The sequence below is a fragment of the Nilaparvata lugens genome, chromosome 3 (assembly GCF_014356525.2).
Source record: "Nilaparvata lugens isolate BPH chromosome 3, ASM1435652v1, whole genome shotgun sequence".
In the NCBI taxonomy this organism is placed as follows: Eukaryota; Metazoa; Arthropoda; class Insecta; order Hemiptera; family Delphacidae; genus Nilaparvata; species Nilaparvata lugens.
The window spans coordinates 61,821,498-61,838,696 of NC_052506.1; the positions used below are offsets into that span (position 1 = coordinate 61,821,498).

The window sequence follows — 17,199 nt, forward strand, 5'->3', positions numbered from 1 at the left end:
ATTAACGGTACCGCCGCAATGGTTAGACTGGCAGATTGAATTTGAAGTTGAGAAACAGTGGCTGTAGTTTGGCAAACTAATTGATGTTGGCTACTTGTTTGTATCTCAGTGCAAACTACATTCATGAGAATTTGAGGACAGCTACTCAGAGTAGGATGAAATTGTTATATTACCTATGTTACCAGCAGCTTAAAAGATTGTAAATCTGCAATTCATACCGAATTGGTATAGGTAGGTAACAACTATAATAATTGCAATATTGAAATCGACAGAAATCAAACTGCCGGTACAATGGAGTCTATGGAGTAGCCTACATATTTTTTAAAAAAGTAACATGCCAAAAATATCGGTGAGCCTGATCAAAACTAAAATCTTATGTGTTTTTGAAAAATTTAGTTACAACAATAAATTTCAGAATTAATCACAAAATGAATAGTGAGCAACTTATTCAATATGATTGGTGCTTCAATTATTTATAAATACTTTTAGAATATTTTCAATAGAAGTATACAATGTCATAATAATGTGTTTAGTTGTGATATCTTAAATACGTGACATCTTATCATAATTAATTAAAGGTTAGGTTCTATTTTTTCGGACATTTTATTATTTATCAAAATTTGGAACAGAATAGTTTTGGGCTATGCCTGTTGTTCTATCCCGATCATATTCATATGATTTGTAATTGTATCAAAAAATAAATAAATAAATTATTCCACTGTTGATTGCATAATAATAGTGGAACATAATAGGCCTAATTATAATCATATAATCTGCATGGAATTAAAATATAATTGAAACTGATGGGAAGTCAAACTCATTTCTTCACAAACGAATACCGATGAATAGAGATATGAAATAAGTTTTTATGAGATAGCATCGTTAATACTTAATTTAGAACTTAACAGTGCTCCCACCATATTATTTCAAATCAACGATTTTTTATTCTGTTCAAATGTTGTATACATTTCTCTCATAAAATATATTTCTTCAATTGTTATCCATAAAAATATTAAATAGTTTAAATTTTGTTTAGCTTTCTGGTTAGAAAGCAAATCTCCTCTAAATAACAATACATTTTTGTCGATGAGTTACTCTTGTCTACGCAAGACTCCAAATAGGATGATTGATGGTAAATTTTTTGATAGATGTCCTTAGGTTATAAGTCCTTATGCTATACAAGATTTATGCAATTATGGTGATATTTGAATTTCTATGAGATGTCAATAAAATATATTAATGGAAAGCTTAATAGAATTAATTCTGCATCGTTTAGACAAATTAAAATTGAAAAAACATTTGATTGAACACTTTTCAAATGTCACTCACCTCTTACACAATATTCTTCAAATCATTTTACTGTCGTAAATTTCTAGGTGTCAAAGAACAACACAGACATTTCGACTATACACAGTCATTTCGGATCCTTGTGTTTCTTCTATCCATCAAGTTATTAATGTCAGATTTGGTAACGTAAATACTTCGTCAAATGATTTAGGTATTTATTGATTATATTATAAATCAATGCACTTAGTTTCTGATTGTACCCTTGCAAATATACATTTTCGAAGAAACAGAAAATATAGCTCCACATTAGAAAACTTATAGAAACTCTGCTAGGAACTTAGGAATAGCCTTACCATTAATTGAACGCAAATGAGTATTATTCAATAAGTAGTACATTCAATAAAAAATTGGTCCTATTTTTTAAGCACAAATTGTTCTTGTATTGAGAATTTATTTTATGTTTTATTAGAATTTCCGGGAGACTTAGTTTCTCCAGTCCGCTCCCTTCTGAAGTCACATTTTATTACCTTGATCAAGGAATTATCATAGGATCAAAACTCAATGAATTCATTGCTCACTGACGCCCACTATTTTTTTTTCAATTGTTTATGGTTTTTTAGTGAAACCTTTCCCATTTATTGCAAATGTATGTTGTTTGCCAAAGAATCAAACCTCAAACTCTTTCATATATTGTTTTATATAAATGTTAACTTCAAATAAGTTTAAACTATTATTTCCTTATTTGGAAAATTAAGTTCCAAATCAGAATTTTAACGCTATGCTTAGCTCATATCTCATCATAATATGAATATAGCTTGTCTGCGATTATTTGTTCAAGAGTATAATTAGATTACTTAAAATAATATTGTGGTAAATATTTCTTGAAATACTTTTTATGGATTTTGATGGTCGTCTTATTCAGACTTGAAGACTTTAAAACTTGAACTCACCATTGTGAGTCTGCTTTGAAATTTCAGCAATGTTCTTTCTCATCACATTTCTAAGTCTACCCACCACAATAGAGCGACACTATAGGAATTACGACTCATCTATTTCAGTATATTTTAGACTTGAATGGAAAAACTTTTTCAAGGGGTAAATTTTATAATAGTTTAATTATTTAGCCATTTTTCAATTCCAAATCCTAACTTTGCAATGAAAACAGGCTAGCAGGGCTGATTTTAATGAAACCCAAATTAGGCTGAAAATTTAGCAGTCTCATTATTTGTAGTCATTTTTTTATTTTGTTGAATTCATGGAATTGTGATTGTATTGACAAAGCAAAATAATTCTTCCGATAAAATAAATTGAAAATGTTTTCTAAAATAACTATGATATACTATGCTATAAAATCTATGATATATTGTGCATGATGATATTTCCTCAAGAGTTTGACTGATACACCAGTATGTTCCAAACGTAGCACAAATGTTTTTGTAGCAACAATTTAAAAAGACTCATTCAAATAGGTACTATAGAAAAACCATATTCATTATTGAATCGCATCCAATGTTGATAGCCTCTTGTATAGTTCCCTAACTCAGCATTTTCCAAAATAGCTTGATTGTTCAGACATTAAAATCCCATGTAGATACCTCTTCATAAATTGATAGAATATCAGCCTGTCTGGCTATAGAAGAGTTAAATTATCAGTATCAGACGATTATAGACAAATTATATGAAGAGCAAAAATACCAGTAGGCTGGATATATAGCAGCAAATGCCATTCAATTAGAAAAAACAATACAACTCTTATATTATAAATCAGTTGATTATAGATTTTGAAATTTGCTGTAGGCCTACCTACTTATACTGTTTGTTTCTTTGTACTCAACAGAGAGGCTTTCTACAGGACTATTGTTTTCATGTAATACAATTTCAATCATGATATCCATATTGAAATTATTTTTATACCGTATCACACTTTGAATTTTTATCATTTTTTAATCAATTGTGATGCTTGTGCCTAGGGAATGATCAGTTTAGTCTACTTGGAATAAGATGACAAAATGTCAGACTTAGCCGAGAATTGAGCCCCAAAACCGCGATTATTAGAAAGGTATGCCAACTACTCAACGACGTAGGTACAGTAGTAGGTCAAATTATTCACTTTTTTCAATTTTTTTATTGGAATGGTGTTTATTAAATAAAAAATCAAACCAGGTATGATTCAGAATTGAATTGAAATCGCAAGTTGAATAAATATTTTTATATAAATATAATTATTCAAATTATTATTTATTTTGTCTTTTAATCTCATTATCCTCATTGATCTCCATATTTGGAGAATATACATGCCTTGCTCCTCTCAAATGACTCATAATTCCAATAATTAGATCAAATTTTCCTGGAATACACCTGGATAAGGAAATGAACACTATTTTCCTTAATTTGATTGCTCATTCCTCTTAAATGTTTAATCATAGGCCTGAGAGCTTAGACATTAATTGCTATTATATTAATTGAATCATAAAAATAAGAATGTTACTGCATTATTCAATCTTTGCATTTTTATTCATACCGTATTTTAGTGAGGGTTTGAATATAATTTTTTCAAATAAGACTATTGTATAATACAGTTGAAGAGAATTATTATGAAATTGATCTTAACTCATGCCACATACCACCTTACTCATAACTCTTATTGAATGAAGAACTTTGATTGTGTGATTTTTTCTGACATGCATATCCTAGTCTTTGATTCTCCATTTATTAGCATCAAATATTTATCGACTTTTTATCGATTCCATTTTTTGCATTCCTACTCATTAGGTAGCAATAACTTGGATATATTTTCTATTTAACCTTTAAAAATGCCAATTTGTGCAGTTTTTACATAATTATTCAATACTTTTTAATGTATTTTCTACTTCTCGTTTACTTATGAATGTGTATTTTCAAATTCATTGTTTTGAAAGCATCAACTGAGATGATTACATCATCATATCCTTGTGGAACCTGGAATGAAATCTATAAAAAAAATAATAATTAAATTAATCATTGATATATTTAAATCAGAATGATAATAAATATGAATAAATCATAAGTTAGATGATGAGAAATAATATATTAAAGCCCAATGATGTTTTAAAAATGTATCAGGACTACTTATTTTTATTTATAAAAATTGGCATTACAGTACCCGCCTTTTTGAAATTAATATTTAAAATAACAAAGTTATAGAAAAAAGTTTATTTGAATTTTATTTTTAATAACCTGAAGACGATGAAGATGATAATATTTTGAAAAAGGGTACTATGATGCTATTTTACAAAATATTACTCAATGATTTTTTTGTAATTGAATAAGAAAATAATCATCCAATTATGATTATTTTATCAGAAGTTCTGTAAATGATTTTCAAGGGCTTTGCATTTTTTGGTTCATGTAAGATTGGAACATTGTATGAGTAATTTATTATTAACTGGATTGAAGGGGAAGAAAGATTGCAACTATGAGAGAACAATGTATTAAACATGTACAGTATTTTTTAAGTGATACCAAATACCAAAGTAATTTTTTCTGAATTTTGAATAAATGTTATACTAAATGACGGTACTTTAACAAAATAGTTTCAGAATATTAAAATCTAGTTTTTAGGTTCGGTATGCTAGTTTCCTATGTATGCTAATTTTTAGATAGGTATTTTATATTTTTTACATGCTTTTGAATAATTAATTTGTACATTAAGCACCGGTAGCCTGATTATTGGATTTACTTTTATTTTTATTTTCAACAAAAAATTATAGGTTGATGAATAATATCATTCATCACATGTTTAATCAAAAATCGTAGCATTCATAAGCAACTATGTGAAGTATTGTGCCTAATCGTGACTAGTCTTGTCTTGACTAACTGGTGTGTGCCCACCCTTAGAAGAGCTATACAAAAAATTATCACTCCCCCAACATTGAGAAACTGGAAAATGTTGGAAAAAATTATTCACCTCATGAATTTACTTTCACCTTTTAATTAGCTTTTAATTATCATTCACCCTTTGAATTTAGCTTAGTTTATATTCATCCTAAAATGGAAGATGGAAAGAATATGGAATTCTGTGTGATTCATGTACATCACATATTTCCCGGACTATCTATTGACAATCAACAACTATCAAAAAATAAATTCATCTTTGAAACACTGATTTGACCTATCTTTTTTTTCTAATTCAACACTTTACTGATAAATATCACTACCAATTGATTAAGGAGAATATGTTTTCGGAATAATAAATGCTGCATGACTAAACACATAGGAAGTCCGTATTGAGATGCAAATGAAAATATTGATTGTCAGATATAAATTTCATGATTCACCAAATAAAGTCTAAAGTCAACTTAAAATCTCTTCAAGTGTAAAAATTTTATAGTGGTCAAATTATAATAGAAACTATACAAAATATGCATTTGTATTAGAAGATTATTACAACTGAATACATTGAAAAACATAACGTGGTTTGCAGCAGTAAGGAATTCAATACATTCTACTCCATAGAGACATAACGAGTTCTGTTGCAGTATTCGTTTAGTAACTATAACGGCTTTTGCAGCAGTACGTGGGGTACACATGACGAGTTTTGCAGCAGTATTCAAACTTTGACGGCCATTTTCATACCTTTTTAACGTGTTCTGTAGCATTTAACAAGTGGGAATAGTTGTATATGAACCCAGAGAACAAAATGGCGGTCTTAACTGGAAATTGAAAAAAATGGAGATAACGAGTTTTGAAACTGGGCTACTCATTTTTTGGTTCATGTAAGATTGGAACATTGTATGAGTAAGTTATTATTAACTGGATTGAAGGGGAAGAAAGATTGCAACTATGAGAGAACAATGTATTAAACATGTACAGTATTTTTTAAGTGATACCAAATACCAAAGTAACTTTTTTCTGAATTTTGAATAAATTTTATACTAAATGACGGTACTTTAACAAAATAGTTTCAGAATATTAAAATCTAGTTTTTAGGTTCGGTTTATGCTAGTTTCCTATGTATGCTAATTTTTAGATAGGTATTTTATATTTTTACATGCTTTTGAATAATTAATTTGTACATTAAGCACCGGTAGCCTGATTATTGGATTTACTTTTATTTTTATTTTCAACAAACTATTCTTTCTGAAGATGCTCTCAAACGTTTAGTCAATTTTGGTGATGAGGCGAGGAACAATACAAATCTATGCCTGGTGTATTTCCTCTTTCAACTTAATCTTTTCAGTTTTAGTGGTTACAGTACTTGATTTTCTACTTTTCGAAACTCATCTTGATGTATTATTTGTTTTTTATCATTACAAATTACGCTATGAATTGACTATGATATGAAATTAATAAAGTGGGCTATGACAATGGTAGACCTTCAACTCCATAACATGAAAATAATTCATTTTATAGACCAATGTAAAAATGAAGTTCATCAACATTTTTGAGTACATTGATGCACAACACACTCGCCGTACAAATCAGCAATTAATTACTCATTCTTTCTTTAACAACTGATCAATATGCTGACTCCCAAGTCCCAACAATTGAAAGTAATTTTCAATTAGATGTTCATTTATGAATATTGGAATTGCATTATATTAGGTACGGTGCCCTTTTGGTTTGATAGCAGGAGAACTGATTGCTACGGGCCACTATAATACTTTTAATAAATACTCCTTTTTCCTCATTTTGTTGTTTATTGATGACAGTTGTGTTGGATTATTTTCAGGACGCGAGTTTGACATTCAATGACAGTCATTTGTGATGACAGAGCCACTACGCCACCAAGCAGCCTTTCCACGACCATCAGCGACTCAACCAGCGGCAGTAGCAGCAATCGGTCTTCGGCAGTGATCTCCATCTCGATCACCACTCCTTCTTCAGTCACCTATCATGCCGCTGACACCTCCAATCAGCAATGACAACGGCAGAAACCCCATTCAAGGCCGGCTACGATAATACATGGCTGAAAAGTTAATAATACTGCCAATTTGGAGCAAAAATAACGTCTCACCAGTTGACCAACAACACTACAGTAGTGTTGGATTTGAAGTTTATGCTCATCAATGAAGAAGATTGGCTTTGGTAACACTGGAATTGTCGGTTTCAACTGGTTGATTCCCCAACAACGAATTTTAAAAAAATTGAAGTAGTAGGATGTGCTCTTTTGTCTCTGTTATACTCAAAAATCTGTCAGATCGGATCATAAACAACAAAACGAACTGCATAGTTTATTGTTAATATAGCTAATGGAACTCTCGTAGATATTTTAATAATTGTGGTCAAGTTTTTATTGACACTGGAAGTCCAAGGGCCGGTTTCCGAGCTCGAGATTTAAAATTTAAACAGCTGGAGTCAGTAAAATTGGCTTTCCGAAACGGGGCGTAGTCGTAGTCACGTTTATATTAAATTTCGAAAAACTAGAAAATTTAACACAAAATGAAATACAGAGAAAATAGAGTAACGTTTTAGCTATTTTGTATCATTTAGAAATGTTTAATTTCGTCAAGGAAAAACGTTTCCAATTTATTATAGAAATGAGAAAATTAAGATTGTCACTAAAACTGCGACTACGCCCCGTTTCGGAAAGCCAATTTTCTGACTCCAGCTGTTTAAAGTCTAGAACTTAGCTAAATCCCGAACTCGGAAGCCGGCCCTAAGAGTTGATCATCAATCAAAAGAGTCTGTTTTTAAAAGTGTTGTAATAAAGGTGGAGCTTCACTACTTGGGCCCAAATTGGTCACATCATATAATATAAATTATATGTCAAGAAAAAGTATGTGGGTAGCTTTACCTTTATCAAAAGAACTCTATTATTTTTATGTTTTAAACAGACTTGATGAATTGTAATGAAATGGACAATGAAAGTGAATCACACCACAATTTCAATGAATACGGTATTGTGCTGTTATTTTCCATTGAAATTTTTATGACTAGGCTTAATTATTACAAAATTCATCGAACTATGCGTAAAAATAATTTTAATTATTGTTTTTTCTTTTTCTGCTTCTCTCAACAAAACGTAATTCTATCAAGCAAAATAGATTGAGAATAAAACTTGAACATATAAGCTACCGTATGCTATATGTAGGCTATATAGAACTTCAAAGTTGAAAACTGCTGTTTTCTTATTGAAAAATCTATGTAAAATGTGACTTGTTTTGCACCGTAAACTATGGTAAACTACAACAGTTCACTCACTTTTTGGGTTTTCTGTTTCTGGATTGTTTTAACAAAATAATAAAGGAGCTATAGGGTAGAAGAGCCTTTTCCTAACAGGCTGAGGAGTTTCATCAGGCTGAGACTTATTAGGTGGAATGCATTCCAAAAGAAATATCAAAATTGAGTAAGATGTCAGAATATTTTCAGTAAAGTGCAAGTCGTGATATTTTATAGAATGAGGTTCATAATATTCAACTTGGGATGTAATTTGTTAAAGAAGGTTTTAATTGGCGGTACTGAATGAAAAGTGGCTATTTCTGCACTGATCATGAAGAGTAAAATACCATTTTCTGCAATAAAACTCATAAGTTGTTTCTCTAAATGATTAAAATAATATTAAGATGAACCAATTTTGGGTAACTTCTACTATTATGTGACATTTTCACCAACTTCTGTGCGCTAACTGCGCACAGGATTTAAACCTATGCAAGTATCATATTCCATCATATTTAACATATAATTATTTATTATACATATACATAGTGATTATTCCTGGCAGCAATGTTACTTTCTTTTCAGTAACCTATAATATCCTACCTACATTTAACATCAACTTGTAATATGCATGCTAATGCAATAAGTAAGTTACCTCTTTGTTTTTCTATTTCTTTGTAATGTTTTTTTGAAATAAATTTCATTTCATTTCACTTCTAGACGATGAACTATCGGTTATAAGTTTCTTTTACATCCGTACACATCAAGATTATATTTTGATAGCTTATTCTTATTAAAAGATAGAAAATTCTACAGTTTCTATTCCCAAATAAAATTCCATGCATAGATTTTTTAAACTTTTGGAGCTTTGATCATGAGATTCGATTCTTTTATGGTCAGTTAATTTATTCATATAAAATCATAATTACCCACTTTACATAAGTTACCGGTGCCTACATATTTCATTTAATATGTCATCTCGAGAGAAACGGCAGAGTGAAAAATTTCATTCACAATACTAATTTACAGTTATTTTAGCACTGCTTTTTTCACTTTCATAAGATACCGAAGAGAAGTTTGAAATTTATTATCGATCCGATATACTAATATAGAAATATTATGCTTGTTGAAATAGCATATATATATTTAGGCCATAATTCTGGCTTTAGAAGTATAATTTTATTAAAAATGTTATTGATCCATTATGAATATATTTTTAGTTAATTGTATCCTAAGCTTCATACCGCACTTAAAAACAAAATCTAAGAAGAAGATTCATTCATGCCCTTTTATTAATTTGTTCGATACCGTAGTTCGATGAATAATGGACAAACTAGAATATCATCATCATCTAGATCAAGGAATCTAGAATACAATGTATTCTTAATAAAATCTATTATAGATTCCTTGATCTAGCTCAGTGATTACAAATATTGAACTCATCAATTTGTTCGTTGCATTTTGTTGAATTTCAACATATTTTTGTATAATCTCGAAGTTGATAGGCTATAAGTTAAACCCACTAACTTACTCTTGACTCACATCATAATTATGTGAGTCAAGTATTAATAAAATTAGATTTACTTTTTGTATTAACTACTGACTCTAGTTTTTATTTCTATATTATAAATCCATGATCTTGGAAATCGTTTAATTATATTGTTGAATTTATTATATTATAATTATTAAATGCAAAATATGAGCTCATATGTGGGTAATTCAAAAATAATTAAATTTTTCAATCAATCTTAAGTTCAAGTTGACTATTATTCAATAATGCAAGTTCAATAGTACTCTGAGAAAATCATAAGTTCCTATCAAAATTGAAAAGTATTTATAATTTCCCACCTCACAATTGTTTACTAGGTATTCTTTTATTTGATCTTTAGGAGGTTTGTCACCATGACTCTTCATATCTCACTATTAATCCATTTCTATTACAAAATAATGCCACTGCTATCACCAAAGAACAAAGGCAGAAATTTGAGCTAGGAACTAAGGACATTGTTAGTTTTTGGTTCTGTAATACAAAATATTTAATGAATTTAATGATCTGTGATGTAGTAGGTACCCACCCTATCAATTTTTATTCTGTAATGATTAAAACTAGTATCATATTTTCTCTTTCAATAGGTAGTATTTTCAAGTTATTAATATTTCATTGGAGTTAGAGAGCTTACAGAGAACTTTTAAGAAGGGTATGACGTCTCTTAATAGTTTGAACTATTATTGATGGTCTGGAATTGATAATGAATATTTCTGTGCCGCACTTTATTTTTAATGTTCAATGGAAAAAATATTTTTGAGAAATAGTCTTGAATGATGTTTTCTTAAAAGAGTTGAAGATACCTGAAAAGTAGAGGAATAATACAGTAATGGAGATTAATTGAACTGTATTCTATTCTAGATGAAAGAGTTGAAATATTTTTCATTTAAGATATTTTTGAGTTAAAATATATCGTAGCAAACAAGCAATTCGCGAGCATTGTACAAAATTCTAGATGAACTCGGGTCTATAATATCAGAATTTATGAAAAATGTAGGAGTAAAATACGATTAGGAAAATACCGGTAATATTTATAATGTTTCTATAATATTTTTTTTTTATTTTGAGTATTGCTCAGTTGAAGGCAAACATTATAAATTCAATATAATAGGAACATTTTGAGAACTTGCTTGATATTTCCACTGATTTTCTTGGACGATGAAACGAATGACTTCAACTAATTAAATGGCTCAATGCCAAACAGCAATGAATCAAAATTTTTATTTTTTGTAGAAAATCTTGCAATTTAATTAAGCTAGTACGGTATCTATTCTATGACAATAGAGAATAGACCGTCTGCTTCAACGATCATTGATATTCATAATAGTCACAATTTTGAAGCTTTTTCCAAAACCTGATAGCACTTGTGAAAATCTTTCAAATATTTTTCACAATTTCGCATTGGATACTGGAAACTCTCTGATATTGATTGAATTTGAATTACTGAGGTTAGATTTGTGTCAGTCACCAAGTCAATTTCTGAATAGTTGCCTTTATAGCGCAGCCAATGCACTGCTTTATTATAAATTATTCATAAGTGAATAATTAATCTGATACTCTATCACCTTCAATTCTTTTTATAAAAAAATTGTAAGAGGTGAGGTAACATAGAAATCATAAATTAACGTTTTACATCAACATAGCTAAAAGATACTCTACATTTGAAACTCAATTGTGGGGTAGTAATTTATCATAGTATTCAGTTGTTATAAAAACAAAAAGCTTACAGTGTATCATCACAGCTTATCATCAACAGCTTACATCCTATTTTTATTAAGAATAATTAATTATATTTTATAAAAGATTTTATTTTTTCATTTGCACTTTTTAAAAATGCTGTAGATTCTTATGTGTAGATTACACATGTACCTATTCATCAATTTTCATGAGAACGGTTTTTATACTTTACAGTACTGCAAGTTATATTTTTTTATTTATACTCTTTATAATATAATGTGTATGAAGCTTTAGAATAGAATGCTCTACTAACCAGATTGTGCAATGCTACTAAAACGTTGTCAATCCAAGTATTTTCCTGAAATTGAAGTGTAAAAATTGACTAGTGATAAGCTATTAACCATTTTTTATAGTATAGGCCTAATATCAATTAATCTTTATTGTTTATGGACTAAGAGTATCCGAAACACTGTTTAGAAAATTGTAAATTTTACAATAATATTGATTTTTATATAGCTATAAGATAATTTTATTACAAAACTATACTTTTATTACAAATATTCACAGTAATTGCATACAATTGTATTGTGATGAAATAAATGATTTTTTCTAAATATATTATGTAATTCATTTAGATATTCTATAAAAAACAGAAACTCATAATATTACTCGTAATTTTTAAAGCCACTATAATAACCATTATATTACTATAGCATTCTAATTTTTGATTCCTAAAATGACATGCAAAATTTTTGTTCGCATTTATGCTACGGCATCCAACTTTTCATGATACTCTTTTGATGGAATGTTTTGAACTCAACAAATATTTTCACGAATGGTTATTTTCGTATATTACTATATGAAGTTTTATCAAATCCTCAAACCGAAACTATAATACATACCTATTCTCATCGGATCACTTTTTAAAACCTTATATCATTTTGTTCTATCCTGCCTTATACCGTACTTCTGCCCAATCCATGCAAAGTACTAGAAACTAGAAATACTTGTTTATGCACAACAGTTGTAGAATTCATAGACAATAATAATAATATAGTAAACATCATAACTTTTAATTGGAAGTCGGAAAGTTTTATTGATAATTCAGCTGAATATTATGATGACAGCTCTTCTGTATGTAACTGCTGATGTCGAATCGTCTATGGAACTTGTCAAAACCATTGTAGCCTACTACTCGTATGTTGAGCTCGGTTTGATTCTTCTGAAGCTTCCATGTAATATGATTTGATTGATTATTTGGATCAATTGAAGCAAATGCCAAACAATACTTTATCATCAAAACAATTGAATAAGCTCGAATCAACTTTGCTGATGCTTCAACTAAAAAATACCGTTCCAATCAATTCAAGATTTCGTTTCTATGGTGTGGCATATGATACAATAAAATTTAATTAGGCTGTACATTATTTCAAAATTCCAATACACGGTGTACCTACTCTTATAAAATTCTGACATGAAGCCAAATATATGTTGGTAAAAGAAATTCATGACTTTTTGGGGAATAAGAAGATTTTTCAGAATTATTACAAGAGCAAACACCAGCTAGAGATGAAATGAGGCTAGAATATTAGTACACAAGTCTCTAGGATTACTATAACTGAAAATGATCTACGACTGTCGAATATGAAGTAGGCCTAAGGTAAAAATTATTCTCGATAAACAATCGGGGAAAACATTTTTCAAAAAGAATTTTGTAAAGTTTTTGAAATTGGAAGATAAAGCTTGATAGAATCATCAACATTCATTTTACTTCTAAAAAACATCAGAAAATTCTACAATAATTAGATGAATTAGGTAGGCTAATGTATGTGTCTAAATCAATAATGAACTAGAAATACCAATTCAAGCTAATAAACTATATAGTTTATAATTGAAGTCATAATAGGCAGGCATAGGCTTTAATGTCAATCAACAATAGGTACCGTATTGTATCAGAATCGTGAGAAAACTCTACTGCAAAATTTTCACATTCTTCAAAGACAGTGACCAAATTCACCAACTAAAACATCTAGAGCACTGTTAGAATTTTGTAATAAACATATCCAAAGATTTTTTCCTCCACAATCTTGATCCTGTGTACTACTGTTATAATCAATGCTGATAATTAATAATTGCTTGTTATGTGGTTTCATGTTGACATAACAAGTAGGCCGAGGTACAGTATCTGTGGCACTGTAGGTAGGTACTGCATATTTTGGAATGGCCTCTATGGGTCTGCCTCAAATGTCAATTCTCTGTAATACTCCTTCGATCCATTTAAGCCCCATATCACTTGCCGCATGCACCTCCTGCAATCCTCCCTCACATGGGAACAGAGGGCAGTTCGAAACCAAGTGCTCCATTGTCTGTATCTCGCCACATTCACAGTATGGGTCAGGTGTAAAACCCCATAAGGCAAGAGACTGGGCGCATCTTCCAGTAGATGTCCGGAACCTGTTCAAACAGCACCACTGCCGGCGGCCAAGCAGTGTCCCTGGCACCTGTACATTTGGATCCTCAATTAGGTGTTTATTCTTTACTGATGAGGAGGACCACCTTGCCTTCCAAATTGTTTCAATATCCTGACCATTCTGATCATCTAATCTCAGATACCTCCTAGATTGTAGCCGTCTTGCTGGTGCATTATTTAGCTCTTTAGCTATTGGCAACTCATTCCTTGAGACAACCCTGTTAACAAGTTGTCTTGTCTTATTCAATCTGCGGAGGTCTGGTGGCAGGACATTACAAAGCACAGGTAGCCAGTTGGTCTCTGTTGGTCTTAATGTGCCACTGATTTTTCTCATGGATTCATTTAGCTGCACATCGATCTTTCCCACATGTGCACTATGTGCCCACACAGGTGAGCAGTATTCAGCCACACTGTACACCAAGGCAAGACTGGATGTTCGCAGCGTTCCCACATTGCAACCCCAGGTTGTTCCAGCCAGTTTGCTTATAATATTGTTTCTGGTCTTTAACTTGTCTCTTACACCCTCCAAGTGATGGCGGTATGTTAGAGACCTATCAAGTCGCACACCTAGGTATCGAGGAGCTTCCTGATGTACGTGTCAGTCTCTCTCCACAGAAAACAATATTTAGCCTTCTTCCTGCATCCCGATTACTGAGATGAAAAGCTGTTGTGACTGTCTTGGTTGGGTTGGGTTTCAGGTGCCATGCCTTGAAGTATTCTGCCAAATTTTCCAGATCTCTGTTGAATACTTCAAGGCATGGCACCTGAAACCCAACCCAACCAAGACAGTCACAACAGCTTTTCATCTCAGTAATCGGGATGCAGGGAGAAGGCTAAATATTGGTAATGTAAGGCCGAGGTACAGTATCTGTAGCACTGTAGGTAGGTACTGTATACGGTAACATTTAGTGGGATGGCACTCTGCGAGTAATTGGACGGAACAGAACTGATATTCAATGGGTTTCATTTTTATTATACATGAGTTGAAATAATTAAAAAAAAATGAAATAATAATTAAAAGGATATATATATATATATATATTATATATATATATATATATATATATATATATATATATATTTTAAGTGTTTTCAATCTATTTATATCGTGTCTCATGTTTTAATTTTTATTACAAACTTTAAAATGTCTTCTGTTATGTGCTATATATATATATATATATATATATATATACACAGCGTAATCTGTGGTTTCTGCTGCTACATTTGAGGCTCCATGCGTACTTTGTGGTCACACAACCGTTGGATTCAAAACTGCAGTCTTCTCGGTTGAGAAAGGAGACACAGTCTCCGAAAATTTCCCCCATTTCTAATGTAAGTTTTTAAGTGTTTTCAATCTATTTATATCGTGTCTCATGTTTTAATTTTTATTACAAACTTTAAAATGTCTTCTGTTATGTATATATATATATATATATATAGCACATAACAGAAGACATTTTAAAGTTTGTAATAAAAATTAAAACATGAGACACGATATAAATAGATTGAAAACACTTAAAAACTTACATTAGAAATGGGGGAAATTTTCGGAGACTGTGTCTCCTTTCTCAACCGAGAAGACTGCAGTTTTGAATCCAACGGTTGTGTGACCACAAAGTACGCATGGAGCCTCAAATGTAGCAGCAGAAACCACAGATTACGCTGTGCAGACGGATGGAGAGAAAAAGGGTACAGATTCAGGAGACATTATGGGGTATTTAGGTGGCGGTTACAAACAGGATATTTAAGATTTGAGTGAGTTATATACCACTCAAAACTGCAGTCTTCTCGGTTGAGAAAGGAGACACAGTCTCCGAAAATTTCACCTATTTCTAATGTAAGTTTTTAAGTGTTTTCAATCTATTTATATCGTGTCTCCTGTTTTAATTTATATATATATATATATATATATATATATATATGTGTGTGTGTGTGTGTGTGTGTGTGTGTGTGTGTGTGTTTTAAATCAAGTATCTTATTCAGCACGTATATTTTAAGCTATAGTCTGCAGTGGCGTAACGCTTCCAAACCGGGCCCCCCGCAAAAAAATTCCGGGCCCCTCTTCTAAAATCGTACCACCTTTCTCCAGCCCCCTTCTCCCTTAATACCAAGCATTAAACTCTAATGTAAACTTGCATCTTTCGTGAGTGAATTACATAGCTTAGTTGAAAAAATTGAACTTGTTCTCGATTGAATTCTACAATTCAAGTCAAGAATTAAGTTTTAAGCTACAAATATAGAATCCAACCTTTAGAGCTAAAACTAGAGTTAGTAAGTAGTATCTAGTCTTAAGATTCATGAATAATTTGAATAATGAAGATAATAGTTTATAAAAACCTTTTTTAGAACCTTTTTTAAAACCTTAGAGATAGAACGATAGAATTAAGTATGAAGTAATAATTTATTCAACGTAATACAGTAAATAAAAACTGGAACCAACTATGCAACTATCACAAACACAACTCACTTGAATAACTTTTCATTCGTCAAATTCAGTGGACCCGTTGACGCGTGCACGCAGTTACACGATTCGAGAGGAACTGAACCACTGAATGCGAATGGGAATTGCAAATGAAATAATGAATTGAGTAAGCTATTCAGTAAGGAAATAAAGCTCTGGTACCATTTGAAATATGATTTTTGTTACTGAGGAATCAAATTATTAACTACACCAGAGTCAGAATACTACAGTAAACTTACTGTACAGGATTCTTGAAAAAAAAAACAATTCTATACTGAATACATTCATGATTGACATGGTAATGGTGAGAGGTTCCCTCATTTTGGAACAGTAATTTTCCTATTAACAACCTTGCTATAATAAAAATTGATGTTAATATCAGAGGTGATGATGAGGCGTTTGATAAAAATATCTTCTTAAAATGTATGAATTCAGGGCTACTTATGTTTATTTATAAAATAGAATTATAGTACCGTTTTTTGAAATTAATAAAATAATAGATTAAAAATACAAATTATAACTTGTATTTTATATTATTTAACTATGTTATAATTTTTATTTTTAATCTATTCTTTGATTAATTCCAAAAAAGAGTACTATAATTCTATTTCATAAATAAAA

At 30.6% G+C, this 17,199-nt stretch overlaps 1 protein-coding gene across 4 annotated transcripts in view; it reads left to right on the forward strand.

Annotated features, from left to right (window-relative positions):
- The window catches only part of LOC111061045 (PDF receptor), a 270,887-nt gene extending 258,624 nt beyond the window's left edge, over positions 1-12,263 (forward strand). For all 4 annotated transcript variants that reach the window (XM_039424282.1, XM_039424285.1, XM_039424283.1 and 1 more), the window contains exon 12: positions 6,998-12,263. In XM_039424282.1, coding sequence (XP_039280216.1) covers positions 6,998-7,033 — 36 coding nt within the window. In that variant the 3' untranslated portion in view covers positions 7,034-12,263. The remainder of the gene's footprint in view (positions 1-6,997) is intronic.
- Positions 12,264-17,199: the final 4,936 nt, after the last annotated feature.